The sequence below is a fragment of the Pan paniscus genome, chromosome 1 (genome assembly GCF_029289425.2).
Source record: "Pan paniscus chromosome 1, NHGRI_mPanPan1-v2.0_pri, whole genome shotgun sequence".
Taxonomy (NCBI): domain Eukaryota; kingdom Metazoa; phylum Chordata; class Mammalia; order Primates; family Hominidae; genus Pan; species Pan paniscus.
The window spans coordinates 142258935-142271715 of NC_073249.2; the positions used below are offsets into that span (position 1 = coordinate 142258935).

Below are 12781 nucleotides of genomic sequence, written 5' to 3' on the forward strand. Positions count from 1 at the left end.
ATGTTAAATGTGCTAGACTACCAGGGTTTGAATTTTGGCTTTGTCATGTTCTAGCTCTGTATCCTAGGTCAAGAAAACTCCAGGCTTCAGTTTCCTTATCTGTAATGGGAGAAAGTATTTGGATCATTGTAAGATTGAATAAGTTCATACACATAAAATGCTTAGAATTGTTCCAAGTAAATGCTACATGCTTAATAAATTATTTTATTGTTATTAAAATTAGGTAGAATCTCATTTGCTAAACATTGGGTTGTAAAGACAATGTGTGCACATTGTTATAAAAATGTGAAGAAAAGGCAGTGCGTGATGGCTCACACCTGTAATCCCAGCATTTTGGAGGCCAAGGTGGGAGGATCACGAGGTCAGGAATTCGAGACCAGTCTGGCCAACATGGTGAAACCCCATCTCTACTAAAAATACAAAAATTAGCAGGTGCGGTGGCATGCGCCTGTAGTCCCAGCTACTGGGGAGGTCAAGGCAGGAGAATTGCTTGAACCCAGGAAGCAGAGGTTGCAGTGAGCCGAGATCACACCCCACTGCACTCCAGCCTGGGCAACAGAGCAAGACTCCGTCTCAAAAAAAAAAAAAAAGTGAAGAAAAAATAATTTTGATATAAATAGCTGTACTCAGTTCCATATTGGGTCCTATGAGAAATGTAAAAATCAAAAGATAATAGAACTTGAAATTCTTTAAAGGTCATCTAGTTCGACTTCATAATTGAAACCCAAAGAAATTATGACCGGTTCAAGGTTTCTCAGTACATAACAGAAGTGTTGCTGAGAACCGTGGCCTCTGATGCTACTTAGTCCAGCGCTCTCTCAGTACCCTGTGCAGCTTCCCTGAAGTGACAGCGCCCTGGAAAACTAACAGTTTAATTGGCAGCCAAGTCCAAAACAGGTGAAAACATTAGCAATAAAAAGTCAGTGTATAATGGAATATCAGATGGTGTACATAGATTAAGTCCCTACCGTATTTAACTTTGTGAGCTGCTCTCTTGAAGCGGAAATGCACCTTCTTAGTAATTTCATTCATTGAAGGTTGAAAGATGAAGAGCATTTGTTTTTGAAGAGGGTGTTAATAAAGTCAATTTCCCTCTTTCCTCCTACCAAGGTTGGATTGTTCATTAAGCCAGGGGGAGAGTCCACTTTTGCCAGGTCTGCCAGTACTCCATGGCTTTGCCCTTGATGATAGTTGGGGAAAAGTCTGGCCTCTGCATTTCTGTTCCCTGTCTTCCTGATGGGCCAGATTCCCACAGACATTCCCTCAGGTATGAAGACTGCATTACCCTTGCTCATGGGTATGCGTACATATGTGGAACAGGTGCTAGAAGTGTACCTGATTGGTGGGATTTGTCTAAGTCGAGATTTCCACTCAAGGACAGGGCTGCTACTTTCTGGGATTGAGCTAAGAGTACTTTCACACATTATCTCATTTAATTGTGCTTGAATACTCTGCTGCTAAAAATTTTACAGAATAATACATGCTCCTATAACATTCAAGCTATATAAAGATATGCTATGGAAGAGGTGAAAGCCCTGCTCTTCTACCCCTCCCTGTACCCAAACATTCCATCCCAAGAAGTGTCATTTGTGACATTTTGTAACTTTTCCAGAACTTTCCCCTAAATATATGTAGGTAGTTTGAGTTAACAAAAAATGGTGATCATACTGTTCTAATTAACCTGTAACTTCTTTTTTTGTGCTATACATGCAGATGTGCTTTAATCTTTAATAATCCCAGAATAGCCTGGCTGTACCATATGTGTTGGTTTTTAACAGTTTGTCCATGATGGATATTAAGATTGTCTCTAGTTTTTTGCCATTTCAAATAATACTGCAATTCAACAATGTCCTCAATATATATTATGCTTGCTCTCTTATATGCCTAGAAGTATAATTGTTTAGTGGAAAGATTTACACATTTCAAATATTTGTATACTGTTGGAATTGCCCTTTAAAACAACAAACTACTGATCTCTGGTAAAGTGCTATTTCCCTTACATAATTGACTATCTTAAAAAACTCTAGGACATTTGTATAATTTTCTAACCAGTTTTTGCCCAACAAGACTGCTTGCTGTTTTGTTTTATGCATTTTTTATCACTCATGCCATTCTACCATTGGTTTTGGTGGTTCAGAATGGTGCTGTTTATCCCCATTTCCTTTGCTTATCATCACCATAATTGCCTTTTAAAAACATAAATTTTTTTTCTTAATATGAAAAACACTTTCATTTATAGAAAATTTGGAAGACACAATAAAATAAAAATTATATTTTTGTGCATGAAAGTACATAAAGAGAGGAATGAAAGTCCTGCCCTTGCCTTTTCCCTATTTTTTAAGTTGGTTTTTCCTTGCAATTTTTTCTGTCCTTATACCAACTTTTGTGTTTATAGAGCAGAGTTTATACCTGTACATATCTACTGATATTTGTTTTTTTTTCCTGAGGACTAAATAAGCTCATGTTAGATATGGTTTTGTAACTTTTTTACATTACTTAACAAAATATCATGGAAGTCTTTCCAAGAGTAAAATAGCTAATAATAGCTAGCATTTATTGAGCACTTACCATGTACCCATGACCTTTTTTTAAGCCCTCTACATGCATAAGTTTATTTAATAAAATTATTAAAGAAATTTGGTAACTAAATTTACTGTTTAACCACATAATTTTTTGAGGTAAACTGCTTTTACTCTCCTTTTGCAGATGAGGAAAGTGAGGCCCAAAGAAGATTTATGTTCAGGACCATTTAGTCTGTAAGTGGAGAAGCCGGGGTTTGGAACCAGATGGTCTGGCTTTGGATTTTAACTCTTTTACTGTACTGTTTCTCATACTGCAGCAATGATCAGTTCAAAGATATATAAGGAATTTAAAGAACAGCATGTAGCTCCCTGCTTTCTAAGCTGAGGATAGCTTTCTAATGGCAGATTTTGGCCAGGAGCTTCATTGAGATTATATCCCTCAACCCAGAGATACACATGAATTATTGTACCATAATTTGTGTGTTCACACTATTTTATGCAGTCTGAGCCCAATTGGGAGATAGATTGAGTTCTGTTTTTTCTGGTTCTTAAAGGAGTAGTCGTAGGAGATGCTGCTTCCTGAGCCCCTCACCCACTGAAGCAACAATATGTGATGGTTAAGAGAATGGGCTCTGCAATCCAATGTGGGGTTGGGGGTTGGAATCCTGCCTCTGCCACTTGCTAGCTCTGTGACCTTGGGCAAATTACCTAACCTCTCTGCCTCAATTTCCTTATCTGTAAAAAGGAAAAAATAACAGTGTTGTTGTGAAGATTGACTTAATTATATACGTAAAGCATTTAGAATAGCTCCTGGCACATGTGTTATTAAACCAGTACCCTATGTCCTAGTTATAGTGTACTTAGTTTTCCACCTCTTACTCTGTTAAATACCCACAACCTTAAGAAGTAGATTATCATCACCCCATTTTAAGGTGAGGAAACCATCTTGAAGAGAGCATCTTGGAAATAAGTGTCTTTGTCAAGATATGAATCAGTCTGTTGACCCGGGCCTCTGAGGCTGGCATTGTTTGCACTGTACTTTCCAACTATAAATCCTCTATTGGCCACAAAACATCAGGAAGGCACATTATTAATATCAGTCTTTGAGTTTGCACCATTCATGTGTATTTAAATTTATGAGGAAGAGTTTATTTCTGTGGAAAATATCTGGAAAATGGCACCACTCAGAAGAAATAATTTAGATTTTAAATTCATAAAGAGTAGATTTTCTAAGAGGTTGGACTTAATGTGTTTCTGTACTGATGTGCGCATCTGAACAATTTTAAGGTGCAGAGATATTTCTAATGGAATTCAAAGCTACGGTCTCCTTTATAACAAAATCATAGTTGAAGGTGGTATTACAGTTTTAAATAATTGTAATATATCTAGTTTTTAAGAGTCAATACTGATGACTAAATTGTTAAGTTTTAGGACTGAATTTGTAAAATAGGACTAATGTTAAGTGACTTAGTTTTATCTTCTTAACCCAACACTTAGTTTTATCTTCTTAACCCAACAGTGTGGTAACTCTAACTTTGTGAGATTTTAGCAAATACTTCAGTTAGCTCTATTTGTGAAAAATTCTGTGCAATATTTAGAAGCCCAGATGGTGTAAAGTTACCATGTCCCTCTATAATGGAAAGCTATTATTTTCTGTCGACTGAAATTGTTTTAGAATTCTGAGTAGTTAGGCAATTGTACCTTCTCAAGTTTGAATTTCAAGTGACCTTGAAAAGAACACTTAAAGTACTGTACTTTGTGAGGGAAATCTTGTAATCAGAATACTGTGTTTCTGCAGAGCTCTCTTTCAGTTTGTAGTTGCAGAGATTTGGGGGTGAAGAGGACAAGACAAATGGGAATTGAGAGTAATTCTTTTCTGTAAAGGATTGACTCTTCTTTTGCTACTTTTCCATTGCTCTTTTCCTTTCTCCACCTCTACCTGCCAGAATGAACATGTTAATTTGTTATCAGTTATTTGAGTATTCATTGATTATGCCATCCTTTAAGCTTAGTGGGAGGGAGGGGATACAGAAATGTAAAATGTGTGGTACTTGAGAGTGTGGTTGGGAAAGATGAAACAAACCAATAAGTATATGGAGGGCTTAGAGATTGAGCTTTGTGGGCTGGAGTAGTTGGAGAAGGTTATGTGATGGGGACAGCGGTTGTGCACTGTTTTGTAAAAGCATTAGTTTTGAAATACGTGCAAGAAGAAAGCACAGGTGGAGGCACAGAGGCTGAAGTGAGTGTGCCACAAGTGGGACTCGGTTCATATTGTAAACATTTACTGAGCACCTGCTATGTTTCAGGTACTGTTGGCTGCAAAGATGCAGACATTCCCTGCCCTCTAGAAGTTCATAAACTAGTCGGGAAGGCATCTAACCATAATACTATAGAATGATTAATTGTAATACTGGATGATATCATTGTTAAAAACCTGATCAGTGGCATTTGTAGTGTATGGCATCATTTTTAGTTATGTTTCAGTAAATTATGGTTTAAGTTTTAGAAGGGACTCCGAAATTTCTCAAGAAATTTATGTATATTTACTATACATACTTAAAAACTTGTATGAGTTATCTGTTGCTTCATAACAAATTACTCCGAAATTTAGCAGCTTTAACAGCCAGCTTAGAACAGATGAGTCAGGAATCTGAGCACAGCTTAGCTGGGTGCGCTGGCTCAGGGTGTCTGACTAGGCTGTCAAGGTGTTGGACAGGGCTGCAGTCATCTCAGGGTTTGAATGAGGTAAAATCTAGTTCTAAACTCACTTGTATGGCTTTTGGCAGGCCTCAGATCCTGTTGACCTCAGACGTCAGTTCCTTGCCACACGGACCTCTCATAGAGTTGCTTACAACGTGATGGCTTGTTTTCCCCAGGAGGAGGGATTTAAGAGGGCAACAAGTGAAAAAACAACCTTAAATGGAAGCCACAGCCTTTTTATAACCTAATTTTGGAAGTGAAATCCCTTCACTTGTGCTATATTCTGTTTGTTGGAAGCTAGTCAATAAATCTAGCCCATACTCAAGGAACAGAATAACCCAAGGGTGTGTCCACCAGAAGGCAGAAATAACTGAGAGCCATCCTAGAGACTGCTTACCTAAAGTTCTACAAGGTATTGTTGTGTATTGAGAACCTCTTCGTCTTTGGGGTAGAAGGAAAAAGATGAGCTAGCCAACGAACTTTACTGATGGAAAAAACAGATGTGATTAACCAGAAAAAACAAGATGTTTTTGCTAAAGGTCTATAAAGTTAGTTTCAATACTGTGTTGATATTTACGATAGAGAAGTATAAACAAGAACAAAGCTATTGTTTGTGGCCAAGCAGAGACCAATTTTACAAGTATGCCTCAACTTAATTAGTATATAAGTTCCAGTGAGAATTGTATGCTCTGAATGGACTCATTTTAAGTGGATTATAAGAACACAATCTTCTAAATAAACAGTGGAAATCATTTTGATTATATTCTATTTTCAGTTGGATATGCATGTACGATAGAGATTTATGTGTACAAAGTTGAAAGGTTGAATAGTGATAGAATGAAAAGAGCACAGAGTTGACTGGGCATGGTGGCTCACGCCTATAATCCCAGCACTTTGGAAGTCCGAGGCGGGCAGATGACTTGAAGTCAGGAGTTCAAGACCAGCCTGGCCAACATGGTGAAACACCATCTCTACTAAAAATACAAAAATTAGCTAGGCATCCGCCTGTAATCCCAGCTACTCAGAAGGCTGAGGCAGGAGAATTGCTTGAACCCGGGAGGCTGAGGTAGCATTGAGCTGAGATTGCGCCACTGTACTCCAGCCTGGGTGACAGAGCGAGACTCCGTTTCAAAAAAAAATAAAAGAAAAAAAAAAAGGAAAAGAGCACAGAGTCTTGAAATCAGATTTGTTTCCTGGCTTCACAACCAATTAGAAATGTGACCTTGGGCAAACCTGTTGATCTCTCTGAGCACTAGTTCCTGTCTATAATACAGAAAGCAAAAGAGAAAACACTTGGACATGAGGAATGATAGATTTAAGCTCTGCATGATTTTACCCAGAAAAGACCAGAGTTCCCTTTCTTATTTTATACCTGAAGTGTATGGCATTGGTACTTTGCAACCCATAGTGACATATAGGGAAGACAGTGTACTAATACTTAAAAAGTACTTACTACTTCAAAAGTAGTAAGGTAACGCTTTTACTAAAAGTATTATAAGATTTTCTATTACAGTATAAAGACATTGATTGGAATCTATGTTGAGAAGTACTTTGAACAAGGAAGTTTATTAGATGGCTATATACATGTTACCTACCGCTAATGAACAAAACTATGTCTCTTATTTATGGATTACTTTATACTTTTGCTTTGATGTATTTCAAGATTGTTCCCTGACAATCTTAAATGAATGAAATGCCTTTTACAAGATATTTTAATTATTTAATCTTCAAGGTTTGCTCATAAAATTCACTCATGAATTTGATCCATCTTGGAATTTGGGTAGCTGTATCTTGGAATTTAGAAAGCTTATTTTGCCAAGGTTAAAGACACATCTGTGACACAGCCTCAGGAGGACCTGACGACATGTGTCCAAGGTGGTTGGGGCACAGCTTGGTTTTATACATTTTAGGGAGACATGAGACATCAGTCAGTATGTGTAAGATGTACATTAATTGGTTCAGTCTGGAAAGGTGGGACAACTTGAAGTGGAAGGGAAAGAGGGGCGGGGGCTTCCAGGACCCAGGTAGATGAGTTGAAAGGTTGCATTCTTTTGGGTCTTTGATCAGCCTTTCACTGAATATGCAATTTACATGTGAGAGGGAAGTAGAGGAATAGCCACTTAGACCTTAGTCTGGTTCATTGAATCTGCATTTTTACGTAAATAATAGGGCATAGGAAGCAATCAGATGTGCATTTGTCTCAGGTAAGCAGAGGGATAACTTTGAGTTCTGTCCTTTGTCCCGCACGTTGGAAAATAAGCTATCAGTTTACACTGCAAGAGTGAAATCCAACAGAACTGTTTTAGGGTAAAAATCTTGAGGCCCACAAGGAATTTTGGACAAATGTAGCTTTTTAATCTTTGTAGCTATTTTATTTAGGAATAAAATGGGAGGCTGGTTTGCCTGATGCAGTTCCCAGCTTGACTTTTCCCTTTGGCTTAGTGATTTCAGGGTCCCAAGACTTACTTGCCTTTCACATACTCTAACCAATCATATTAATAGATAGAATTTTAGGTTACACATTACTTGAACTAAAACATGAATCACTGCTTACTTTTTTCTCCTAAGGTAACTATGGTAACAGTGCTAGAAAACTAAGTTTGTTCTTACTCCAGTTGTGAGGAATAATCATGTCCACTATATAATGGCTTACTATTATTTGATTAATCTATAATATGAACGTGTGTTCCTGCACTGACTTTGTAATGGAGTCCTTCTTGGTTGCATTTGACGCTTTCAAATTGAAATGGGCTTGTGATGGTATTATATTTATGCAAAACAGATATGGTTCTGTTACCTTTTTCTTTTGCTTTTGAAATTAACATTGACTTAGCTTAACATCTTCATAAAAAATGCTTTGCAACCTTCAGCAAGGCAGTTTTAGCTATATTTGAGCTGAAATACAATAATATGCTTAAATTCACTGCTTAGTTTAGGGTATGTATTGATAAAGAGTCGTAAGTCCCCTTTCTTGGAAAAACTGGTCGGGTAACTTTTCTTATATCGCAAGTCTCCTAGCATGTAATTGGTACATCATTGAACAGAAGAGCATTCATGGAAGCTTTTAGATTGTGTGAAATCATATACTGTTAAGTTTTTTGTTTCATAGGACTTCAAAATGGGGTTTTGGTTTTCATTGTAAACATTTTACAAAGTTTGTTGGTATTAATAGGGCAGGGAACAATTCACTGTCTAATCTATAGGCAGGAGAGCTAAATTTGCAGAGAGAATAACTGACTTACAGTTTTAAAGAATGGATGTATAATAGACACATTTTGGTGTTCTTTCTGTATGAGGAGAAAAGACACTTAAGGCACTATTGTCTTACTTACAAATACCTTAACAAGAACACAAATTGGAAAGGTGCCTATTACTGTTTTCTTCTGACCTTGTTTTTTCCCCCCAACCAGTTGATTATGAAATTAGCTCACTGCTTACTGTGTTTTTATAAAGATATCTGTCTCTAGATCATTTAAGAATATGTGTTCAACCTTTATTAAGAGCAGCGGTGCATTTTGTTATAGGTTTTAGAAGCCTGTCATTTATACCAAATAGCCCTGTGTCTAGATAATAATGATGATGATGATTAATATTAGCTTATGTGTGTCTTCTATGCCAAGCAGTGTGCTAAATACTTTATGACTTATCTCTTGGGATAAGTACATTATACCTTATCTCTTGGGAAACTTAGGAGGTATGCTTCATTGTTATGGTAATTTATCAGAGAGGTATGGCTCAGAGAGGTTAAGGAATTTACCCAAAGCAGAGTTCTATTAGAATAGGTTTATTGTCCCTTGGATTCTGTTTTACTTATAGTGATTATCTCAGAAAGCTAGAAGTAAAATCAGTGTCTTTCTTAGTTGGTACAGTCTTTATCCTTCTCATCCTGTTGCTAATACCCATTTAAGGACAGTGGGAAGAACAAAATAGTTCAAGGTGCCCTTCCTTACCAAGCACATGAGTAGAAAAGTGGCAAAAGACCATTGCCAGACTGAATTACCTCCTGTGTCTGTGTGTGTGTGTAACATCATAACATGTAATATGACATGTAACATCATCTGTCTTAGTATATATTATATGCTTCTCTACAACTTAGAAATCATCCTTGATTTCTTTTTTGCCCACATTTCAATCCATCTTTGAGTTCTGAAGGTTCTGTCTCCAGAACACATCCCTAATTCATCTGCCTGTTTCTGCTTCCACTGTTAGAACTGTAGTTTAACACTGGTCATCTTGCCTAAACTATTGTAGTAGCCTCCTGATTTTTTCCAGCTTCTACAATTGCCTACCTATAGTCTACTCACAGAGTAGCCACAGTAATCTTTCTTAAAGCATAAAAGAGAACATGCTACTTTCCTACCTACAAGAAACACATCAATAGATTTTCATTGCAGTTTAGAGGAAATCCGACTTCCTACGCTGTAGCCTTGCTTACTGTGCTTCAAATATACTGGCCTTCTCTCTGTTTTTCATCGTTAACACATTAATATCCATCATAAGTCTTTGTATCTGCTGTTTCCTTTACCTGGGCTGCTCTGGTCATTGATTTTCTTGCGGCTGACTCCGTATCATTTAGGTTTCACTTCAGATGTCACCGTTTCAGTGGAGGTTTTCTCACTGATCTAGATGCTCCCTACCTTAATACTCTCTCATATTACCATGTTTTATTTTCTTTTTAGTTATCACTCTGTTAAGTTGTTGCTCATTTGTTTAGTATTTATTTCTACCTCCATCAGAATATGAACTTCACTTCTTGAGAACATGGCCTCCCCTGTGCCTAGGAAAACGTAGTAGCACATAGTAGGAGCTCAATTAGTATTTATTGGATGAATATAAATTTCTTTTTTCTTTTTGAGATGGCGTCTCACTCTGTCGCCCAGGCTGGAGTGCAGTGGCACGATCTCAGCTCAGTGTAACCTTGCCTCCCGGGTTCAAGGGATTCTTCTGCCTCAGCCTCTTGAGTAGCTGGGATTACAGGCGCATGCCACCACGCCGGCTAAGTTTTGTATTTTCAGTAGAGATGGGGGTTTCACCATGTTGGCCAGACTGGTCTCAAACTCCTGACCTCAAGTGATCCACCCACCTCAGCCACCCAAAGTGCTGTGATTACAGGCATGAGCCACTGCAGCCAGACTAAATTTTCATTTAACACTATATTTTGAATATTTTACCACAGTCTTAAATATTCAGAACTGTGGTTGTGAACTCTTGATCCACAGTCCAGATCTGGCCTAAAGACATATTTTATTTGGCTTATTACATAGTGCTGTTGTTTGAGGTATAACTTACAGTCAAGTGCACAGATCTTAAGTGTACAACTTGATGAACTGATCTTGTGTGTACCAGTATAACCACATCTCAGATCAAGATGTAAAAAGTTTTGGCACCCCAGACTCACTCATTTCCTTCTCTAGCCACTCCCCTTTCCCACAGGATAACTTAATACATAGAGTTTTTTTTTTTTTTTAATTAGCTACTAGCATTTTAAGATTGGGAGACTTCACATAAAAATTCAGAGTTCCAGTATCTCATAAAAACATCAAAGATCAACACAACCGCTTTCCCCTTGACCACAATTTATTGTAGCCGAGAAGCAGCTGTCCACAGTATTGACATGTGTTCCCCAGGCTGCCTGCAGTCTTCACCCTTCCTCCTCTTCCTCCTGACCTTGAAATCAATTGCCAGTTGCCACTTACAATTTCATTTGAATTGTTTTTCTGATGATGGAGAAATATTTATCTCTTCCATTGTCTCTATAAAAAAGTGAAAACATAAATGAAAACAGAAAAGGTGTCTTATACTTAGTCCATACCATTCATTTGTAGTTTTGGCTGTTTGTTTGCCATCCTAATTCCACACAGTTACGTTTAAATGCTGTATAAATATATTGTTTATTTACTCATTCTTCTATGGAAACATAAACACATTATTTTTGTTTTTTGATATTATAAATAACATTTTAGATTATCTTTGTACACAGCATTTTATTAGGATAATATTTTTGAAGTAGATTTTCTGGATCAAAATATATTTTAAGACTTGAAACATATTGTCAACTTTCTTGGTAGTAGTGTAAATTGCTATAATCTGGAGGGAGTATATGGAAGTTTCATTTCTCTACATCTTTGCCAACACTGGGAATTGTAATTTACAAGTTTTGCCAATATAGTTGGTAAAAACAAACAAAAATGAAAATGCTGGCCAAGAAGAAGTTTTTCATCATCTTATCTATATAATTGTATTTTATTTTAGAGGATATAATATAGAAATATTACTTAGTACAATGCTATACCTTAGATGTATGTTGAGTCAAATCGTGTACCATGTATCTTGTATATAAAGTAATATGAATACCTCAGTAGAACTTGGGAAGCCTTTAACCTTGATCCTTACATATTATTTATATTTCTATGTATATACACACACCATGTTCTATGTCTGTGCATGGGAATAGGTATTGCAAAATCCTTCTGTTTTGAAGCACATACAACTAATTCTTAAGCATTGGGTTTATATTGGCTTTCATATTTTAAATTAGATGCTATTATTCTATAATCTGCTTTTTAAGGAGATGCCTACATAGAAGAGTGACAGCAGCTGGACTAAATGTTTAACTGCTGAACTAGTTCCTCAGGTATCCTGGCTCTAGAGATTGCTATGGGAGATTGGATGACTGTTACAGATCCAGGTCTGTCTTCAGGTAATTAAGTCTAAATAATTGTAAACAAAAGCAGAAACTGTAAAGGTGAATTTTTCAATGAAAATATAAAATAATTACTGCAGATGTTGAAGATGTGACTAAAGAGAGACAAATCGTTGTAAAATACTTATTTTCATGTCTACTGAGAACACCACTGTATTTGTATCTTTTTGGAAAAAAAAAGTATATCATTTTCATAAAGAGGCTTTGCCCTAATTTGAAAATACCTTAAAATATGTATGTATATATTATAATTATATCTATGTTTATATGTATATATGTAATTCAAAGTCTTTAGTAATGGCGATTATGTTAGCTTTACATACGTTTTTCTAAATTATTTATATAGATGCCTTTTATTCTTTCAGAAAGCAAAACTATCTCTCAATATACCTCAGAAACAAAGATGTCTCCATCAAGTTTATACTCACAGCAAGTGCTATGTTCTTCAATACCTTTATCGAAAAATGTGCACAGTTTTTTCAGTGCCTTCTGCACAGAAGATAATATTGAACAGAGTATCTCATATCTTGATCAGGTAACATGTTTTTGTAAAAAACAGTAGCATAAATCATGTTATATAATAGAATGTATCAAAATTATGAGAAAAACATTTGTCAAACACAAGTTTGTTGTTTATGTAGTGCCCCTGAGACTTAGATTTTCAGAGAACCTTGGTGATTATCTCATCTAGAGATAGCAAGTCTAACTTTTTTGTGTGGAGCACCTTGGCCTCCTCATTGTCCCAGGGGCTCCTCCACTGAGAGTCCAGCCATCACTTGATGGATGCAGAAACCCAAGTGCCTTGCTCCATGTCACAGATTTATAGCAGAGGCTAAAAGAGCCCCGTCCTCTTAAC

The 12781-nt window shown here is 36.7% G+C and overlaps 1 protein-coding gene across 21 annotated transcripts in view; it reads left to right on the top strand.

Annotated features, from left to right (window-relative positions):
- Positions 1 to 12781, top strand: part of SSX2IP (SSX family member 2 interacting protein) — a 51439-nt gene that overhangs the window by 12715 nt on the left and 25943 nt on the right. For 12 of the 21 annotated variants that reach the window (XM_055116679.2, XM_055116703.2, XM_063600068.1 and 9 more), the window contains 3 exons: positions 2707 to 2756; positions 11791 to 11922; positions 12291 to 12460. In XM_055116679.2, coding sequence (XP_054972654.1) covers positions 11880 to 11922; positions 12291 to 12460 — 213 coding nt within the window. In that variant the 5' untranslated portion in view covers positions 2707 to 2756; positions 11791 to 11879. Of the gene's footprint in view, positions 1 to 1110; positions 1268 to 2706; positions 2757 to 11790; positions 11923 to 12290; positions 12461 to 12781 lie in introns of all 21 variants that reach the window. The other 9 variants (XM_055116667.2, XM_055116696.2, XM_055116713.2 and 6 more) reach the window with 2 other exon arrangements.